Source organism: Watersipora subatra, chromosome 3, assembly GCF_963576615.1.
Source record: "Watersipora subatra chromosome 3, tzWatSuba1.1, whole genome shotgun sequence".
Taxonomy (NCBI): domain Eukaryota; kingdom Metazoa; phylum Bryozoa; class Gymnolaemata; order Cheilostomatida; family Watersiporidae; genus Watersipora; species Watersipora subatra.
Genome location: NC_088710.1, coordinates 6,303,175 through 6,325,805, shown reverse-complemented (window position 1 = coordinate 6,325,805; position 22,631 = coordinate 6,303,175). Strand labels below are relative to the sequence as shown.

The following is a 22,631-nucleotide window of genomic DNA, read 5'->3' as shown; positions in this document are numbered from 1 at the left end:
ATGCGCCATGCGGCTGCACAGTTTAGTGGTAGAACGTTTGCTTCAAATCTGTGCACCCCGAATATCTGGGTTTAGTTTCTGTGCGGTGCAATCTTTGTCATAATCCTCTTAGCTGGCTTCAGACAGAAGAAAGAGCAGAGAAACATGGCTCTTGTTATTGTAAAGATTTCACCATCACAAAGTAAACAGCGAATCTTTTTTGTTGGTATTTGATCTGATCCGCTGTTTTGTAACTCCAATTTTTGGCCAAGTAGTTGTTATTAATCAGTGCAGGGAAATAAAGGATGATGGAGCCCGCCTATTATCACCTAGCCGCTGTCAATTAGAGGAATCCCAGATGTTAATTGCCAACGCTTTTGTTTAGATATGAAGTAAGCAAAAGTACCAGGTATTTGAAAGCGGAAGATGCAACCCCAAAGACTCTTCAGCACTATTACTTAAAATGTTTTTGTATCTGCTCCTTAATTGAACCTCTGAAAGGGCTCGTGTATAATATGCAACATTCTCTTGCAATCTGCAGCAATCTGTTCAGGAAGTGCTTTTAGATAAATGTTGATGTAGGTTGCCTTCATTTGAACCAGCCCCTTTCATAAACCCACTCAATGTGAAAACTTCCACAAACCCACTCAATGTAAAAAGTTTATTTCTATCATAAATAGCTTCTCTTTCACTTCCATTTTATAGGTTTTATACACATCTTTACCTCTATTCTTGATCTGTTTTGTTATTATCTGGTAATTCTCAGCAGCACAAATAATTGACAAAAACCATTTTTGGTGTTTTGACTAATTGAAAGCTAAAATTTGCTTACTAAATTATTATATCTGCCAGGAAATATTTTTCATTAAGGTTAAAGTTTTATTTGTTTGCATATATCGTATGTTTATATATGGTTGTACATTTATATATGTTTATATATCACTATACATTTGTATATGTTTATATATGATTGTACATTTATATATGTTTATATATCACTGTACATTTGTATATTTTTATATATGATTGTACATTTATATATGTTTATATATCACTATACATTTGTATATGTTTATATATGATTGTACGTTTATATATGTTTATATATCACTGTACATTTGTATATGTTTATATATGATTGTACATTTACATATGTTTATATATCACTGTACATTTGTATATGTTTATATATGATTGTACATTAATATATGTTTATATATCACTGTACATTTGTATATGTTTATATATGATTGTACATTTATATATGTTTATATATCACTGTACATTTGTATATGTGTATATATGATTGTACATGTACATATGTTTATATAATTATGATTGTACATTAGCGTATGTTTACATTTTTATATATTTACAGATTTATGTGTGGTTATTATGATTATATGTTCAAATATGTGTGTGGATGTACATCTGCTTATATATTTATGTATAAGTATTTATGTGCAATAACATGTTCAAATAATATTATATGTTCACATCTGATAATATATTTCTATATGCTATATGCGGTTGTGTGTGTACATCCGCTTATATTTTTATATCTGATTAAATACAGGTACGTGTGTGCATTTGTTTATATATCTATATATGACTAGGTGGAAGGCTTGGTGTTGCACGGGTAATAAAAAAGGTTTTTACAAAGAAAATTTATTTTTACTCGACATGTCCAACACTTATCATGCTAACTTATAAATGAAGTTGTTTGTTTATTTCTGTGTGTGGCATGTTTAATTAAGTATATGTTATATATACATATATAACATAAATATATATACATATATTTATAGAGTTTTGGGAAGTCTAGGGACCTAACTTCCTTCTGAAAGTTTAAGCGTGTTATCCGAAGCGTGTTTTAACCAATCCCATTAGAGATTGGCAGATGTTATAACTATGTCCACAATTATTCCACAGTATGGCAAGGTGGCTGCGTGGCATAGTGGTTAGAGCATCTGTTTATAAAATCAGCATTTCCGAGTTTAATTCTAATGCAAAGTGGTTTTTTCATGCATATTTTATCGCTACAAGCGGACATACAACAAACAAACCAACAAACAAATACTTAAATTTACATTATATATATAAATTATTATTATTATAAATACACAATAATGTGTTTAACTAATATGTTTACATTTGATTGTATATTTATGTTTTATATATTTATATGCAGTTACATGAATAATCCTGCTTATACTAATACATTTATATATGATTATATATAAATATGAATTCATGTAACATTATGTTTTATATACTTACATATGACGATGTGTCTATTTGCAGAGACGATTGTTCCAAGTCTCTTCACTATTCTACTGCTCATAGTTTTTGCCTGCTGCGTGTACGGCTGCTGCATATGGGAAGGTAAGTCAAAAAAGGAGAAACCAAGTGTCTATAAGACAGAACATCATTCCACCTCGACTACGGTTCTCTCTTCTGCTATCCGCTCTACTGACTCCTATCTGTTAAAGGGAGTTAGCAAGCCTCCTAATAACATTGTGGCCACGATCAAAAGTGATATAGAAAATACTCGGTCACCTCGAAGTCTGAGCACCGTCAGTCTTCCTGAATGGAGTTTTACAGCGTCACTAACTGGCTCTCTTGCAGAGCAAAGCCTAATAACTCATGAAGTTGTATAATTTTTCAATCACTTGTTGTTATAACTTTAAGAACCTTTAGTTAAATGAGCAACTGGTCATTTTTTTATTGTTATAATTGTTATTCTAGGAAGTTTTTTTAACTAATGATTTTAGCAGAAAAAGTACAAAGTTATTATTATAATCTGGCATAGCTTTTTTCCCAGGCTCACTGTGATAAATATAATATTACTTTACATGTTTTGACATGTTTGACATGTTTAAACGTGTACTCACTTTGGCAAGTAAATAAACACATGTTATAAGCCTAGCAGCCATGGTGCAGTGGTCAAGAGCGCCTACCCAGCAAACAACAGGTTAAAGTTCAATTCTCAACAAAGCCTACTAGTGGTGGCAAGAATGACACCCAAACTTAAATCGCTCTCTGCAACTGAGCATATTTCAAGTTGACAAAGGTTTCTTTCCCACTGGACTTAGACATGTCCAGCCAAGATCGCAAAGCCATTATTTGAACACAATGCACTTAAAAACGTTCACACAACTTCTGGTTGCAGTAGACCAAGCGGACATCCTACTGGATCCATGAGTGATTAAAAATCTTCTAGTAGATAAAATGGATGTTCTTTCAAGCACCTGTTGGTATAATCAACACAAACTAGATAAATCGAAATACTTTATAAATAAAGTATAAAAATACTTATTTACTCATTCTAGCTTCTGATATTCTACCTACTTTTGCTACTTGACCATACAGACTATGACATTTTTCACTCAGATCATGGGTTCACTTAACAAAATCAAGTTTTGTACTTTTCCAGACAACTTCAAGGGTTGTATGCTGGTGGTAGGGAGACAGAACGTGGGTCAGATGGGCAGTGTTCACTTTATTGTACTTTTAATAAAATAGGCCTTTAGTGTAAGCAACTGGTAAGAACCCTACTAGGTTTAGTAATGTTGTATTTATATTTACAAATGGCTGATGCAAACCAATACATTCTACTTATCATTCTTGTAATTATCATTTCTTTGTAAAAAGACATTTTTGAAGTAATGGTAACCAGGCTTCATCAAACTACTAAGATCTGATCTAACACTAGTTAAGAACTACTATTGTATATCCTGTTCAAATGGTTAGGTATGTTTCTTTAATTGTTCAGTGATCTCACATCTACACTCTAATTAAGACCAACAGACAACAAGAACCAAAAGTTCCAGCACTGTGAGTTCTGCCAAGCGCCATAGACATAGAGCTGTACGCAATATCTTATACGCAGTTCATCTTACGCATTTATGACTAACAGGTCATTAGGTTCAGCCTAAGCTATAAAATCCTAATAAGCACCCGTCGCCGAGGCTTTGATTGGAAAGAAAACAAAAGGCTGAACGTGAAGAATAGTAAGCATTGATGGAAAGGAATAATTCAATCATAAAGCATAAAAGTCGATAGAAGATCAGTTAGATGGAGTGACAGGGTAACCACGGTGCTAATGCATTAAATGCTCCTACTTGTGACATGAATGTACTTGAAGTTATGCAATTATAAGGCGGCAGGCAGCGCAGGCTGAGAAAGGGCAGCATCGGACATTGTCAGTAGTATAAGAAGATTATTTGAATGGCAGCTGTTATGTAGAACACTCCGGTGTCACAAGCGCACTGGACAGTCAAAGAGAAGGACGTTGACTGTTTGCTCAGTTTTAATGAAATTTTTTGTCTGCATCATTTCATGTCTGTAAACTGGTAAGTAGCATTTGAACTTTTGTAGAATCATTGATAGTAATTAGTTGGCTAGGGCTCTGTCTGTTTATGGTGCCACTTTATCAGTACATGCGCTGGTATACAATTTTAGTTGAACCTAGGTAATAGAGTTATATATGGCCTAGGTAATGTAGCATCTATTTATGAAATGAGGTGAAAAGATGGTTTCAGAGTTGACATCACATATTCGACACAATTTTATGAACAATGCTATAATAAGTATTCCTGTTCTTATTAAATACAAGAATTCCTTCAGTCAAAATTATTTGTCTAGAGTAGTAAAAAGTTGACAGGTTTCTTGAGTGCTTTTTTCTTGTTTTAGTGTTAACCTTTAAACCTTTCATGATGTCGAACATGATTAAAACGGTAGAAGAATTTTGACACAATTTATCAACTCAATAAAGCACACATAATGACAGTGTACGGTTTATGAGTGGCTTTCTCCTACTGCACTAGTTCTCCTAAGATATACGAACTAAGATTATTTACATTGATTTAACGAATCTTCAGAACAGAGACTTTCAGTAGAATTTTACAGACATGCTTTTTCTAACAGCATTTCTAATACACTTTCCTTGACTTTATTAAAAATGAAAACTAGTCTAGTGTTTATAAAACTTTATGAGTTTAAATATATAAAAGTTTAAATATTCAAGACAAAAATAATTGGAGTCATCTTCTTCTGTTCAATCTGGGCAACAGTTCAGTATGAAACATTATTTATATCATGAAGCCAATGTTAGATGTGCTCCGCCTCACTGACACGGCTCACATATCATAAATATTCTTTTCCTGCAGCTTTTTCTTAGCAAGTTGTCTAGTGATAGTTAAGCCAATAGCAAATAGACTAAATACATGCTGTGATTGTTCTTGCGAAAAGGAAATCAATAGCTGTTAGTAAACACGGTAGCTATGATATATAGCTTTTACTTTAAATATGTTATTTGCTTAACATCTATACGGTATATGTGCCTGTTCTCTGATGACTAGCCTCCAGCTGACAATTTGATGAACTCCAAGAAGAAAGGTAAGCTATAGTCTTGTTTACAACAGTAGTAGGACTGAGCACTTTATGGGAGGAGGTGACTGACTGGAGTGGAGAGGGAGGGGAGGGTGTGAGACCAAGAGGGGGAGTGGATAGAGAAAGAGATAATGTCTGAAGGTTTATAGACTATCACACCTAAACAATGGTAATGATTTTTTCCTTTGTTCTCTACAAGAATTGAAGATAACTCCAAGTTGTGTGTAATTGAGACCAGTAATCAATACTGAGTTCAATCACAATCAAAATTGTGGAAGCCAAAATTGTAGATAAAATTACATTTGTTGTCGTCGATTGTTTGTGTCGGATTTACCGATATTATATTTCATGTTATCCTGCATAACAATACAATAATCCGATTATTTGTTTCCTAGCGAGAACAAATGAAGCATCACTTCTCCTTCAACCGCATTAAACTACATGTATCTTCAAAATAAACTCAATTCTCATTAGTAAAGGTAAAGCTTGTAACCACAAAGCTCTGGCACAAACAGCTTTTGAACGCCAGCCCATTCTTTGTAGAATACTATTAATATGTCATCCAAATTAATGTAGACAGCATCTTAGAATTTTGCAAAAAAGGTTTGAGGATGAAATTGACTTTTTTAACGCTAAAAATTGAATTGTTTAAAATATTTGTAGTAACTGTGAACATAAACTACATGGAGTGTTTCAGTCAGACCGTTGCAGCTGGTGCAGTAGTTTGTCCCATAGAGAGGGGTCATGAGGTCATAGGTCATGAGGATTGTTTTGAGGTTAATTTGGTTCATTTGAAGATGAACTCTCCTGTACTTAAGACATCCTATGCTGAAGTGTCCTGTACTGAACCCTCCTGTACTGAACCCTCCTGTACTGAACCCTCTTGTACTGAACAGTCCTGCACTGAACCGTCCTGTACTGAAACCTTCTATACTGAACTCTCCTGTACTGAACCGTCCAGTACTGAACCTTCCTGCACTGATCCCTTCTGCACTGAACCCTCCTGTACTGAACCCTGCTGTACTGAACCCTTCTGAACTGAACTCTCCTGCACTGAACCCTCCTGTACTGAACCCTCCTGTACTGATCCCTCCTGCACTGAACCCTCTTGTACTGAACCGTCCTGTACTGAACCGTCCTGTACTGAACCGTCCTGTACTGATCCCTCCTGCACTGAACCCTCTTGTACTGAACCGTCCTGTACTGAACCGTCCTGTACTGAACCGTCCTTGACTAAAACCTCCTGTACTGAACCCTCTTGTACTGAACCTTCCTGTACTGAACAGTCCTGTACTGAACCCTCCTGTACTGAACCCTGCTGTACTGAAACCTCCTATACTGAACTCTCCTGCACTGAACCCTCCTGTACTGAACCCTGCTGTACTGAGCCCTACTGTACTGAACCCTACTGTACTGAAACCTTGTGTACTAAACATGGTAATTCTATGCCTCTCCACTTGACAGCTTTAACAGTTTTCTTTAAAATCATTGTTGATGCAGTTAATAAGCAACAACCCTTTTTGTGCCTGTCATGTCTTATAATATTTGGATTGCAACGATTAGCAATATGACATGATTATCGCACGGATTTACTTACATTGTACAAATCTCACAGCCTTACATACTTATGGCCTGTTGAAAGGACCAAATTAAATTTTCATTAAACTCATCTGTTGTTAAAAATTTTAATATAAAACAAACAATTGCCTAAGAGTAACAACGAGAGCCCAGTGTTCCTGGAGTACCAGTACTAGAGTTTTAGCATATTAAGGCAAGTATATATGTACTGTTCACGCCTGGTGTAAGCTTTCCTAGTCTTGTCTCCTGCAGACTCATCTATTTAGCTTAGACTCGTTTAAGCTTAGCTTCGATTACTTAAGAATTGGGCTAAGACTATTAGCATGCTGAGAAACAAAGACATGATAAAATTGCTATATTTTTTAGTGTGCAAGATCTGTTTACTAGCGTCATAAGTTAACACCAAACTTTCTGTAATAAACTGACTATAATTTACTTCTTATTAACTCTAAACATCAGTGCTCTGTCTACAAAATCCATTTGAACTTTCGTTATGGTGATGTCTGCAATCGTAAAGAAATATCTATACCGCAAGTCCTTATCCTCAAGCCGCGCGGCTTGTCGTTGGGCGCGGCTTTTGGTTCAAGGTCATAGGCCGTGGCTAAAACCAAGTTTTTAAAACTTACGTGAGGCTCAGGGCGGCTTCTCGATAAATGCGGTCTCCGCTCAGTTCTGCACTATAACCATAGAATCGCAGTCATGATACACTTTTATGTATGGGGTTTTAGCGACCTACTCGTTTATTTTCAAGGTCATGTTTATAGAATACTGTAGACTAAAGAAGAATTTATCGCTCATGTTTAACTCACCGCAGGTATAGGTTATTAACACCTTTTCATTCTTGACCGGCATCTTTCCATAAACCTGAAGCCCTCTAACAGCGCAATAAAAATCTAGCTGAGACATGGCAAGTAAGTTCTTGAAGCAAGGGTTTAGGAATTTTAATTTGAACTTGCAAGTAAAAGAAAATTATTTTCACGTGTCTGATGTAGCTTGTTTTCTCATTCAAGAGGACGGGGGTATAGCGAAACCTGTCTCAACACTCTCGCGTCGGAAGGGGTCAAGGACGACAAAACCTCAGTCATTAGCCGCGGTCTGTAGGCATATGCGGCTTGTTGGAGGATTATTTTTTCTTTCGTGAGTCATCTGTTTTTGAGCACAAGCCGCGCGGCTTGAGCGTGAGGACTTACGGTACTCAGCTGCTAACGCAACTTAACTAGAAGTAAGGAGGAGATAACTCTCACATCTAAACATTTGCTGTTTCTTATTGGAGTATTTATTTTTGAACATCTAGCAAGTTTCAATTTTAAAGATATTGTTAGATAATATCTTGTTATTTATTTAGATGTTACAAATTATAATGGTGCAGAAAATTTTTCAACATGCTTGTAGTAGTATAACAAATTATGTACAATAAAATACAACGTAACGATATGTTTAAATCTGCTCTTCATGAGAATAGCAGTAGTGCCTTCAATACATAGAGTATATATAAGATTTAAATACGAAATATCTATAATATAGCTATATTAGATAAGTTATGCAGATGGCATAAGAGTTATTTTGTCTGTTTGCGTTGATATGGTACAATTCTGCAATGTGTATAAGAAGATAATTCAGCCAACATGTGTCATTCGAAAAGGGTTTGGGAAAAATAATTTTTGGGTTTTACGCAAAATAATGCTTTCACATTTTGAATGCGTTTACTCCTCTGAGAATGCTGACAATACCAACATTGTATTGTGTCAAGCTTGTCTATGCATCTCTAAACATAACATTTCTAGAGGAGACAGTCATTAGTGGTCTACTAGATGTCCCACATCTGTAACTAAAAGTAATAACAATTGGCATTAAAACTTGATGACATATAACTTTGTGTCCCACAGGCTCATTAGCAATGGGTGAGCCTCGGCTGCACCTGCCAGACATCAGAAGTACGTCCAACCTGAGTGGAGTTCGCTACGAGGCTGAGACATCACCTGTACTGAGGCGAATTCCAACACGTATCAGAGCTCCACCATTGGTAGTAGGCCGTCTTTCTTCCGCGCAGAAACTTCGACGAGAGAAAACTTTTGCTTCAGCCAGTACGGCCATTTCTAAAGCGCTTGACGACCTCTACCATAAACATATTCACGTTGATGATGCTATTATAGAAGACATTATTGAACGAACCAACTCATTTCTTTATACCATAACGCATAGAATCAACAAGAACAGACACAATCTTAAGTTTGGAGAACTGTTCATGTCTGGTCCAGCTGTTACAGGCTTATGCAACAAGCATAACTATCATCACATTACTATCTACTTTCCTTTAAAGTTTAAAGACTATAAACTGAGAAAAGCCTACGAGGGCTATACGTCTATCCACACAAGCAGAAATGCCAGTTTCGATAGATTTCAATCTATCAGGTCAGATGCACACAAAAACTTGCTCTCCCCCTTAAAGATCAGCAAAGCCATTCATGAACTTATGACCCATATATGCCAGAGTATCGGCCGCGGAGTTGTCCAACCATTTTATACTGTGGATGCAGAGGGCAGAGAAAAACAAAGTATTGTTATACTTCTTGATGATGTGGTGCAGCTAACTGTTGTGCCAGCGCTACAGCAGAGATGCCTCAAAAAGGATGAAGATGGAACACTGTTTGTAACAAAACCTTATTCTTTTGATAAGGACCCCAATAGTGACACTCTCTGGAGGTGGGTTTAGTATAGCCCTCCCGCATCTAAGCTAGTGGCTCTGTCTATTTTGAGATACTTATAAAATTTTGTTAGCTTCACAGTAGGCAATGACATGCTGCATATTACAGTTTTAGTGGTAGACAACCAGTCCTGCAAATGAACAATAACTTTATAAGATAACCACATTAATAAGCTTGCAAAATCTTTTAGTGGAAGCAAGAAATCAACTGTAAAACATTGTTGGATCCAGCTCACAGTGTAAGTGTTTTTTTGTCCAAAGGTACGATAATCCAAGTAGAGCAACACGACTAATAGAAATAATGAATAGAGCTGATCGACGGATTCGAAGCAAAGCTCTAAGGCTAATTCATATCATCTTAGATTTAGACTCTACTCTGCAACTATGTTCCCAGGTTAGTAGCCATCTATTGTATCTCATATCGTCCAAACTGTAGTACTATACAGAATCTGTTTGTTTGATGAGTGACTTATCATCTTATATAACAATTGGACTGAATGCCAACCAATGCATTCTTGACAGACCTATAGACCTTTTAGTTAATTGAGCAAGCATTTTCACAAGGAGCTATATACAGGTAGTTCATGTGGAATAAGGATTTCAATTCAACCTAGGAAGTAATTGAAAAAAGGAACTATGAATAGGCTGACAAGCCATAGAGCCACAACTGCACAGTAGTCGAGTACTGTCACCTACGTAATTGACACACACTTTGGGGCTACGTGCAGGAGTTTCTCACTATGATTCTATACGACATGTTTGATGAGGATGTTGATAGGCTACCCTCATGGCAGATGGTGGATCTAGAGCGGTGCTTTACAAACATTCTCTCGCGGTGGCATCAACATATGGTTCGTAGGCATGTTATGGTCCACTATAAATCTTTACATTTTTCTTGGCATTAACATTTACCTTTGACATACGAATGAATCCATGCTTCAGTATGAACATGGATTTTAAGATAGCCAAGTCAACATAGAAATAAACCATTTGCACCACCCCTTGAATAATCTACACACTTGCCATAATTTGTGTGAAGAGCTTCATTTATGATTACAGATTACCGGGGTGCTCCATCATCCATTTGCTGCTGGAGTAAATGTTTTAGCGACAATCAGTGAGAAAGACCGCCTAGTCGTGAGAAACAGGTTAGCAAGACTGCTGAGCAACAGAAGAGAGCTTGTGCGCCTCCTTAAGAAAGGACAAGACCATGTTTTCACTGCAGATGCACTTGGTGATATTCACTCCTAAGCCTCATGAAACACTTCTACAGAACTCCGTCACTAATTTGACAATACCCCCCTTTTAAAGGTTTTCTGTGTACTCAACTTCCCGGTAGGAAAAGACACTCTTTCGCTAGTAAGTTTCAAGTGTATACACATCTTTTCTGACGCTACTTCCTAGATGGTTCTGTTTATCTGTTGAATATTTTATTATGATATCATGCCTTTGCCGGTCTCATGCAAAACCTCTCTAGTCACAAAAACTTTATATGTATACATATGGTGCGTGGCATTATGTTCGCTAATAATGTTTTCTAATGCAAGATTAAGATAAGTGATAGGTACTGCAACACGACCTGCACATTGCTGACCTGCACATTGCTACCGCGAGTGCCTTAAGCCCTTGCAAATACATCAGTGAGTCAAGCCAAAGCAGTCAACCAATTTTCAGTAGGTAATATAAAGAACTAGATGATGAACTTTAAAAATGGAAAAACGTAAAGATCTAAAGTTAAGATGCATGCAAACCTCGAGATGCTTTAATACTTGAAACTGCAGCATTTGATGTAACCAACAAAAACATACACAATACATTCCAATTTTCTATTCATTGTCTATTTTTCCTGCCGATTGAAGCAAGCGGCAATTTATTTATAGATATATATATATATACATATATGGCAAAAGGCCTGTTCTGGGAGAATGTGCTTATTAACATTGTGAAAAAGAACAAATGTTCGACACATTCAAATAAGGCAGTAAGTTCTTGATCACTCTCAACTGATACTACAGTAAAATATGCCAGCAGTGAACAACGACAGCCCCTCCAAGTACATGCAGCTACATGCAGCGCAGTAGGAATGAAGAGATAAGAGGACTTGGAACCATGGCTTAGTATTATATACATACACAGTTAGACTAGGATTTATACAAGAATGTCTTTGAGGTCTACTTCTTCTCCTCCTCAGGAGTGTGCCACGTGAGCCTCTCCTCATAGAAAGCAATGACAACCTGTGGACAACGTACATTCGCTTGCTTAGCCGGCACCAAGTCAGCCTCCTCACAGTCTTTCCTGCAAGTACATGTCACGTGGTGTCAGGCATGCTGTGGATAGTCGCCATTATAATAACATAAGTTGTGAGTTATGCAGAGACCTTCGTTATGCAGAGACCTTCGTATTGCCTGGCTCAGACCAATGTCACCAGTGCTGCCCACAGCTATGCAAGCTTATGCAGGTGTGCATGAACCGGCGATAGCTATGGGATCTGAAGGATGACATAAATAAATCCTACGAGTACTCCATAAGAGCATTGTCCTATGCGGCGGGCGTACCAGGGTGCAACACCTCGTAGGCCATACATATGACATTGGTCTGAACCAGACATGAAGGAAGTATTCAACTCACAGAAAGAGACCCACCATTTCATTAAAAACATGAGCTGACCACCGCTGTCTGTAGCACCAATAATCTTCTCTGGCTGAAGGCCCCTATTAAATCCTCGTGAAGTCTTCTCTTCCGTCTATAGACAAAACAAAAGCTATTTTTAAATGTAAAAAGCCTTTAAACATTACATCAAATTCAGGCCTGGCCACATACGCCGACAACATGGATGGCTGGCATGCACTACAGATATTCGCCGTGGTCGCTCAGAACATGTTAATAAAGTTAACAAATTTTAACAACTATGTTACAAATAGATTAAGAATTGACCACAGTGAAGGTCATAATATTCCCGCTGAATTTTTTATTGGCATTATTAAAGTATAATATCGGCATAGTACCTTTCTGTTATGTATCGTCGACCATCTGAGTTAGCGGTAACATTTGTACTGCTGTCGCTATATTTCTCCATGAAGAAAAACCATTAAAAGTTGATGATGAGAATCAGCCAAGTACAATTAATGTCAATAAAAAATGCAACTAGAGAAAAGCTTTGTTTCTTCTCATTTGCAATTATCTAACGATAAATACGAAAGGTGTTATGGACAGCTTCTATTTGCCCGATTGAAATTCGTATATCAGTTGTAAGTGTGAATATCTTTGTCCATATAAAATAGCCATTTGTGTGATGCCACATCACTACCGTTTGAATGTGAATCTCAAATGGAATGAGAGACAGAAGTAATAAAATTGAATCATAGGTATGTTAATAGGAATGAACAATTTTGACCAATCACACAAACACCGGTTTCTTCTCTGTGTACACCACCATGTTTACTTATTTAGACATGACAATGAATAGCTGGACAAGTTGGTTATGCAAATGATGCATTACTAGGTATGCGTAGTCATTCCTTGAAATAGGCACACAACGGGTACAACGGCTACATCACAATATGTCTGAAAATATAAATACAACGGACTACCGCTATATGACATTAATCCGTTCCAGTGTTGGCATCCTAAGTCGAAAATGCTGTATAGAGGGGTATAGAAACCAATAGTAATTATCTAATTCAAACACCCCTGGTAAAAAAACTTCACAATTTATATATCTACTGTACATATTAAAAATTAGTAACAAAATAGTATATTAACCCTCGTAACTATAGTTACTTACAGTAACTATACTTACTGTAAGTAACTATAGTTACTTACAGTAACTATAGTTACTGTAAGTAACTTTAGTATATTTAGTGGTTATGATCTGCTTATGATTATGGTTGATTCCTAATTCTTTTAAAATCGTTATCAATATTAGGAGCCATGGCTAACAAATTAAAGTTATATATGTAGTTACCCTACAGGATGAATTCATTCGCGGAGTTATATTTCGCGAAAGTTGTCTTTTCATGCATATTCGCGGATGAATTTATTCGCGGCAGAAAATTGCCACTCTCTAGGAAAAGTTAACTCTATTGCGGCTAGTAATAGATATTCCTACGCATGCGCACACTACGTGTTCCGGTTTATATTTAGCTTACAACTGCTAGGCGATCGCGCTATTCTACGGTAAACAATTTTTGCTGCGTCCAGAGGTTTTCACGAATATTTATCGCTTTGGAGGCCTTTGATAAGCCAACAACTTGTGGTAAGTAATGAGTTTTTTACATGTACTAAATTAGTTGAATTTTACTTTGGCTCTTCGGTAAAACGCAATACTAATTTTTTCCATCCATACTGCTTCATTATTTGTTTTAGTGTGAGAGAGATTTTTCATCATACACCGAAGAACAATGATTGCAAGGGTGGTAGATGTCATTCTTAGAAGATCACCAATCATTCAGGGAGGTCTGGAAATTGAGGTTGAAGTGACCGCAGCTACTTACGAGAAGAATATATATTTTTTTTAAAAAGGAACAAAAACGCCTTTACGAGCACAAATCTTTGGCCAACCGGCAGAACTTTGCAATAGTAAGCCACGAGGAGAGTTCTGATGATAACTTCCTTACCAGCCATGTAGTAGCGAGAGAATCTCCTTCAACACCTACCCAAGACGGTGACAGCGACAAAGCTGCTATTGCCAAAATAACTAGTCAGAAAGCATCATTACACGCTAGTATTCACATATCAAGAGTACCAGTTTAATGTTATTGCTAGACAACCGCCATATGGACTAAACTGTTTATATTTATTCCATTCATCGTTTGTAAAATTTTATTTGTATTTGAAACATTTTATTTGTACACTCAAGTTTGTAATAAATTATAATACATCTATACATGAAATAAAATATATAATTTAATCATGTTTGCTACAGCGATATCAAGGAGTTGTTGTCGATGAAGGGGGTCTAGGTTGACTGGTTGCCTCTCTGCCAATATTCCTGCCTTGATGAATATTATTACTACTTGTCTCTAGTTTTCGTAGTCAACCTGCAGTAAACACAAAAAAGAAAAAATATTAACGAGTGTTGAGCAAGTACAAAAACAATAGCTGAAGTATTTGATGAAAGTGATCAGTTTTTAAACAAAAGAATGAACTAATGCAGTTGATTATGGAAAAACGTATCTGCATTGCAAATCAAATACATACCATAATGTCCAGATCAGAATCATGATCGTCCTTGACTTCGGTATTAGAGATTGATGGAGTTGATTCTAATGTAAAAAGACTAGGAGAGCTTTTTTGCTATGCTGAAGCCATGCCGAATAACTTGTAAAAACTTTGAATAATTTTGTATAAAGTTTGACGCAATGGCAATAAAGCTCGAAGCCTGGCGATGATTTTAATGAAGTTTTGGAACTCGGCTACGTTTAGTACTTCTGCCTCGCGGCTATTTTCGCGATGACGCCATTCTGCATATCTTGTGACAACCTCGAATAATTTTGTAAATCAATGTGATGCATTGCCAATGGTGTTAGCTCAAAGCTCAGACAATGATTTTAAAAAATGTTTTGGAACTCAATTACGTTTAGTATTTACATTAAAAACTAGGCTAGCGACTAGTTTTCAGTTTGATGCAGTAGTTATTCTCTCTTGTGATTAAAAATGGAACTAATTATTCACTGAATTTAATAATTCGCGGGATTGACTGTTCGCGAAATCGCGAATTTTTATGACCAACGAATATTTTCATCCTGTAGGGTATATACATATAGTGAATCAAGCTTATAGCATATATTACATTAAAATGCACAATAATTTTTCAGTTTCGCTTACTTTTCACTAATTTTCCTTCAACACACGCTACATCAAGTATTTACGAAACATGAAGAATGCTGAACTGAGAGAGAGAGTAAATATCGCATCTCCTTCAGGCGTTGTGGGTGGAATTTCGGCTAATAGCATTTCGGCATCTTCGTTATTTCGACGTATTTAGCACACCAACCACCAAATTGGAATTTCGAGAGATATTTGTTGATGCTATACGACAAAACAAAAGCCTTAAAGAGGGAACAATAAATATCGAGTTCCACATCATATGGCGAAAAAACTGTAAAACAGGGACGTCGTAGCTTGCACTGTACTCAAAGTTAGCCAAACTAGGACTACTCCACCATGGGGCAGGTGTTAGATATTTTGCATGGCAGGACAAAATAAATAAATCAAGGTATTTGAGTGTAGGTATTACGGTTTAAATGTAGTCACTGCACTAGACTATCAACGAATTGCAACAAGCTCTTTCAGTCAACAGGTAAGGTAAACACTTAAATTATGAACGGTTATCTGTGAGAGGAACGAAAAGGATACAAGGACAGTGTTCAGTTTTCACACGCGACAAATAATAGATAATAGCTGGTAATAGCTGTGGTGAGAGAAGAGAGTCATGACATACAGCTTGCAAGCGGGGCATTGTTACATAATTGTGGTTTGCCTTTGTTATGTGTTCATTACTGGCAGTAAGCCTTAAGGCGTGGTCATACGAGCACCGAACCGAACTAAATGAGCTCTCAGCTGTAAAAAGTTCGGCCGAAGACATTTCTAACCGAAACGAACTATTTCGGTACTGCTCGAAATTTCGTGCCGAACCCTTGCTTTTATTGGCTGGTTAAAGTTCTAGAATTCTAGCGAGCACGCGTCACATTTCTCCTTACGTGCGTGTGAGTAAAATTAAAAAAGAAATGAGACGATACTTTTATTTCGTTAAATAAACAACATGAAGCAATTTACGACAAGGTTCACCCAGACTTGTGATTGGGTTGCATAAATGTAAGATGTTGCACTGAAGTTTTGCATAAATGTAAGAGAATGGTTGTGATTTTCTTTCGTGTGGAATATAAGTAATGTGTCATATTCATCCTGATGAAGTATCGTTGACTGATTTATTTATGTAAAACCACAGTACTATGATAAAGACTGTTTTTGTTTGTTATGTACTCAGCATAGAAAAACATTCATATGTTATTAAAAAAATATAATTATGTTGATGGGAAGGGTTAGCAAAATCTTTGTATCGAGTGATTTATTTTGAGCAGCTGAACGATCTTCTGATAAATCTGCTGTGTAATTATGATTTATAATAGTTCCTCAAAGTTTTTTGTTTACAATAGAAATATTTAACTCAAATACATAAAAACTACTAATGAAACCGTGTCCTGTCTCTATACGTATGGTATCTAAGAAGCGAAGTTACTTCGGTGGCCGTGTGACATGTGCCACGAACCGAACCAGCCTCCGAACCGAACCTACATCGGTTCGGTGCTCGTGTGACCACGCCTTTACTCTTATGTCGTTGGCTGTGTCCCTTTTGTCTATCTTGTGTTGTTTGAGATTATGGTATGAGTAGGCACTCACCTCTTCACTCGCAGTGGTACAATAAAGTCATATAGTGTACAGCACATTTCAGCACAATAGCTACTCCTAAACAGTTTGCAGCTCCTACCATCTAACCAGACCTAATGCGAATGCAGGAGACTGAGCAAAATCCTCAACAATCTACGTGCAAGTGGATACCTCTGGTCCGGTTTTCTGTTTCTTTTTCTTTGGCTCTTCAACTTTCGGTTTTGATCTGGATTTTTTCTTTTCTTCCTCGCGTCTACGCTTCTCTTCATATTCCGCTATCAGCTCTGAGCAGTCCAAATTGTCTTCCGGCTCCCAAGTGTTTTCCGAACTAAGGTTAAAGGTGAATCACAATGAGAACTGAACTTCCTCATATTATTTTTGAATAACAATAGCCAAATTGCTATTTTATCAGTTTATAGAATTAAGCGATCCGTGACAGTAAATTTATTTCAATGCCAATAAGGTTGTCTAAATTTTAAACACTTGTGATTAAAGAAAGAAAAGACATTAAAGAAAGACATTCACTGCCTCAGATTGGTTTACATGCTCGTCTCAAAACTAGCAATAATAAATTTTTCAGCTACCATCACGAAATGCATCGCAAGTTTTATTCCAACAGTTTCATAAAAACAATACAATTAAAAATAATATTTAAATACTAAAAATACTTCTTTACAACTTGATGTTAAGTTCATGAAGCTTCAGTAACAACCACAAGGAAATGCAAGGTTTTAATAAATTGGAGCTGTATTGCAAGTTGTCATTCCCGTTAGCAAATGCAGGGACCGTACCACAGCATCACTAAAAGGTTTTAGAAACTCAAAAATAGATTTATTGGATGAGTTATTAAAAAACTCTGTACAATCTGTTACCCTACAGGATGAATTTATTCGCGGAGTTATATTTCGCGAAAATTGTCTTTTCATGCATATTCGCGGATGAATTTATTCGCGGCTGAAAACTGCCGCTCTCTAGGAAAAGTTAACTCTATTGCGGCTAGTAATAGTTATTACTACGCATGCGCACACCGCGTGTTCCGGTTTATAATTAGCTTACAACTGCGAGGCGATCGTGCTATTCTACAGTAAACAATTTTTGCTGCGTCCAGAGGTTTTCACGAATATTCATCGCTTTGGAGGCCTTTGATAAGCCAACAACTTGTGGTAAGTAATGAGTTTTTACATTTACTAAATTAGTTGAATTTTACTTTGGTTCTTCGGTAAAACGCAATACTACCGTAGTTTTTTCCATCCCTACTGCTTCATTATTTGTTTTAGTGTGAGAGAAAGATTTTTCATCATACACCGAAGAACAATGATTGCAAGGGTGGTAGATGTCATTCTTAGAAGAACACCAATCATTCAGGGAGGTCTGGAAATTGAGGTTGATGTGACCGCAGCTACTTACGAGAAGAATATATGTGTTTTTAAAAAAGGAACAAAAGCGCCTTTACGAGCACAAATCTTTGGCCAACCGGCAGAACTTTGCAATAGTAAGCCACGAGGAGAGTTCTGATGATAACTTCCTTACCAGCCATGTAGTAGCGAGAGAATCGCCTTCAACACCTACCCAAGACAGTGACAGATCTGCTATTAGTAAAATAACTAGTCAGAAAGCACCATTACACGCTAGTATTCACATATCAAGAGTACCAGTTTAATTTTATTGCGAGACAACCGCCATATGGACTAAACTGTTTATATTTACTCCATTCATCATTTGTAAAATTTTATTTGTATTTGAAATATTTTATTTGTACACTCAAGTTTGTAATAAATTATAATATTATTACATTACATTATTATAATCTATACATGAAATAAAATATATAATTTAATCATGTTTGCTACAGCGATATCAAGGAGTTGTCGATGAAGGGGTCTAGGTTGACTGGTTGCCTTTCTGCCAAACTTCCTGCCTTGATGAATATTACTACTTGTCTCTAGTTTTCGTAATCGGAGTAGGTTGTTTCATTCTCAATCTGCAGTAAACACAAAAAAGAAAAAATATTAACGAGTGTTGAGGAAGTACAAAAACAATAGCTGAAGTATTTGATGAAAGCGATCAGTTTTTAAACAAAAGAATTAACTAATGCAGTTGATTATGAAAAAACGTATCTGCACTGCAAATCAAATACATACCATAATATCCAGATCAGAATCGTCCTTGACTTCGGTATTAGAGATTGATGAAGTTGATTCTAATGTAGAGAGACTAGGAGAGCTTTTTTGCTATGCTGAAGCCATGTCGAATAACTTGTAAAAACTTTGAATAATTTTGTAAAGTTTGACGCAATGGCAATAAAGCTCGAAGCCTGGCGATGATTTTAAAGAAGTTTTGGAACTCGGCTACGTTTAGTACTTCTGCCTCGCGGCTATTTTCGCGATGACGCCATTCTGCATATCTTGTGACAACCTCGAATAATTTTGTAAATAAATGTGATGCATTGCCAATGGTGTTAGCTCAACGCTCAGACAATGATTTTAAAAATGTTTTGGAATTCAATTACGTTTAGTATTTACATTAAAAACTAGGCTAGCGACTAGTTTTCAAATTGATGCAAGAGTTATTCTCTCTTGTGATTAAAAATAGAACTAATTATTCACTGAATTTAATAATTCGCGGGATTAACTGCTCGCGAAATCGCGAATTTTTATGACCAACGAATATTTTCATCCTGTAGGGTATGTAGCATGCATTTTTTTATCTGCATGTATTATCAAAAAGTTTCCAAAGATTTGCAGCAAGCCTTGTTGAAATTTGCTAAAACGTGCAGACGTGTTAAGCATCAAACGTCTACATAGTTGACCATTTGAGGACGTGTACAAAATTTCACTCGCTAATTTTTAGCATCTGCTAATCGGAGTTTCTCAAGTCATCGACAAATCACAATTTGTCAACCAATCACAATCCATCTGGTTCGCAGTAAACCTTAACTGGCTACTTACGGTACTGATGACATGACTTGAGTCTAATGGCATAATAATAGCCATACGGTTATTGCAAAATGCATACAATAGACTGAAAATTCAAACCTTGCTAACACCATATGTTGTGACAGCAAATATAATGACGCCGCATTTGAAAAACATTAAAAAAGCACCTCAAGCATTCTAATACGAAATATTCTGGCACAGTCATACCTCGGCATATATGAACTTAATGCATTCTGGGACTGAGCTTGTATGTAAATTCACTCGTATCTCAAGGCACTATTTCCAAGATAAAATACTTAAAAACAAATTAATTTTTACTATATTATGAAAAAATGACATAAAACAGGATATTATGGTGGAAGAATGTGGTCTTAATCGTTGTAATTCCGTGCGTACATTAATAAAATAATAAATGCCTATTTAGTAGTTTCTAAAATCTACAAAATGTAACATTGCCGTATGAATAGTACACTACAGTATGAAGTTTTTAACTTGGAAGTAGATGTAATGGCGAACGGCGATCTGAGTGACTTGATACACCTTCGGTATACTAAACTTCGGGGATGCTACATAACAGAAACTTTGAATCTAACTTTAATGAAATAGTTAATTAATATATTAACTCTAGCTTCGTTGCAACGGTAATAATTTTTCTTACTTCCTCCGACGACGTCGCTAATGAACTTAGAACCCATGGCTAAGGGAATTTAAGTTATACACTGTATGTAGTTATATAAGCATAATAAACTAATGTTTACGGTTAATATATTAAATGGCAAAATTTTAACCTTCGTTTAATTTTCATGCGAACAGCGTATCAGCCTGTTCATTATTCAGACGTATTCACCACACAAATGCCAAATTTGAATTTCAAGAGAAATCATTGTTGATATCGTATCAGGAAAAATTTGAATGGCAGAAGGCGAACAAACACCATGTTCCACATCGTAAGACAAAAAACGTATAACAGCGACATTGCAACCCGGGGGTGCACTGTAATAATAAACAGCCTCTGTGTTTATTACGATTTACAGATTCTTTGTATTTTAGGTTTCTGTAATTCAGTTTATAATAGCTGACATAATGATGCACACTGCTTGCCCTTTCCTCGCCACACACAACATAAATAGAAATATGACCTTTTTCAGTCCTTCCTACAACCCTATTGATGACTTTGGCTATGCGCAAACGAATCAATAAAGTTAGTCCGATAATGGGGCAAAGCTTCATCATTGTGGAACCACGATTTAGAACCTTGTCCTTCATTTTTGTTTGAAATTGAACACCTGATTTAAAAATCATTCTGATGATTTCACTTCAAATCTGAAACTACCAGAAACCCCAGAAACTACCAAACAAGTTTCAAGATGCTTGAGATGTACGTTTTTTTTTCTTATACCAAAGTTGATCTTTAAACCAGGTTATTTCATTACCTGTCTAGAACAATAAGAACAAATGATTCTTGGTTTTTAATATTAATCTTTCAGTTTGGGCTAAAACTTATCTTTTTTACAGTCAAGAAACAAAACCATTATACTTTTATACAGCATGAAAATATTTGGAATTTTTTTATTCAAACTTTGCATTTTCATCATCCAATCAAGTGACCAAGCCAGCTACAATTTATTAATTACCGGTAATATTGTTGGTTTTTTTTTGAAAAACTTGTTTGGTCATAGCGGCTGCAATATGAATGTAGTTGTATTAAAACAATCGAATAATTTTCCCTAACTTTAAATTGCAATCACTGCTGACGCCTTCTATAAAATACTTGGATAGATGAAATGTCTTTAATTTGAATTTTTGTGTGCTATTTGACTTTTTAATAAGCTTTTATAATATGTTGTGCTAATTTGTCATCAATAACGAGCATTAACGATGACATACTCATCATAGTTTTTCCATTTGAGGAGATACTCGGTCTTTCCATGCTTCGTTCTCCTGTTGACAACCTTTTCCACGACAAACTCTTCTTCCTCTTCCTCCTCCGATGCATCAGTTGGCTTTTTGACTGCGGGCTCAGCGTCTGCCATTATCTACCAAAGTAGTGACAGGAATTAAAATAACTGCAAACTGAGTCCGTTAGTAATCCATTTGTACTTAGCTTGAATGAAACATGAGAGCATGCAGGCAATTGCAATGTATCATATCATACTGAATCAATCATATCAGTCGATTAAACTCGAATTAGACTTTTCCAATTACTCGTTACTACACATTTGACGACTTGACTTTAGCGTTTATAGCAAAACACTAATGAATGACTAGATTTCCCACGGCTTATTAATCATAAAACAGCAGTATGAAAGAAATTTTACATCACTTAGATGAACTGCGATGTTTTGAACAACATGAATCAAAAATTTTTTGACTCAGTGTTGTTTTTTAACATTTGACATAATGATTGTGGCTCAAAAGCCAGCACTATTCCAAGGCAATAAGCTATAAATATACGCAGACATAAATGCTCGACTGATACTCGTCTAATTGGTTATTTTTATGTTGTTTCGAAATGATTCCTACAAATGGTTTGTTTAAAAAAGCATATAAATCTGATACACCGATTACTACAACAAGATTTAATAAAATAAATACAACAAAAAATAAATATCAAAATATTGTACATACAACTTGTATATACAAAACGTGTT

At 36.1% G+C, this 22,631-nt stretch overlaps 2 protein-coding genes across 2 annotated transcripts; one reads left to right on the top strand and one right to left on the bottom strand.

Moving 5' to 3' along the window:
- The first annotated feature begins 8,848 nt into the window (after window positions 1–8,848).
- On the top strand, window positions 8,849–10,906 carry LOC137390287 (uncharacterized). The gene is made up of 4 exons (XM_068076621.1): window positions 8,849–9,654; window positions 9,917–10,049; window positions 10,384–10,506; window positions 10,715–10,906. The coding sequence occupies exons 1-4, from the start codon at window positions 8,849–8,851 to the stop codon at window positions 10,904–10,906; spliced, it is 1,254 nt and encodes a 417-aa protein (XP_067932722.1).
- Window positions 10,907–11,488: 582 nt separating this feature from the next.
- LOC137390102 (chromobox protein homolog 1-like) lies at window positions 11,489–22,046 on the bottom strand. Its single transcript, XM_068076353.1, has 4 exons — window positions 21,868–22,046; window positions 17,216–17,372; window positions 12,298–12,398; window positions 11,489–11,950 (listed from the first exon to the last, which is right to left on the bottom strand). The coding sequence occupies exons 1-4, from the start codon at window positions 22,011–22,013 to the stop codon at window positions 11,827–11,829; spliced, it is 528 nt and encodes a 175-aa protein (XP_067932454.1). The 5' UTR covers window positions 22,014–22,046; the 3' UTR covers window positions 11,489–11,826.
- Between the last annotated feature and the right edge of the window lie 585 nt (window positions 22,047–22,631).

Coding starts and splice junctions, on each gene's coding strand:
- LOC137390102 (XM_068076353.1), bottom strand. CDS start 22,013: ATGGCAGACGCTGAGCCCGCAGTCAAAAAGCCAACTGATGCATCGGAG. Junction 17,373..21,867: donor AAATGGAAAAACTATGATGA/GTATGTCATCGT, acceptor CTTTAACCTTAG/TTCGGAAAACACTTGGGAGC. Junction 11,951..12,297: donor CTCATGTTTTTAATGAAATG/GTGGGTCTCTTT, acceptor ATGTACTTGCAG/GAAAGACTGTGAGGAGGCTG.
- LOC137390287 (XM_068076621.1), top strand. CDS start 8,849: ATGGGTGAGCCTCGGCTGCACCTGCCAGACATCAGAAGTACGTCCAAC. Junction 9,655..9,916: donor AATAGTGACACTCTCTGGAG/GTGGGTTTAGTA, acceptor TTTTGTCCAAAG/GTACGATAATCCAAGTAGAG. Junction 10,507..10,714: donor CGCGGTGGCATCAACATATG/GTTCGTAGGCAT, acceptor TTATGATTACAG/ATTACCGGGGTGCTCCATCA.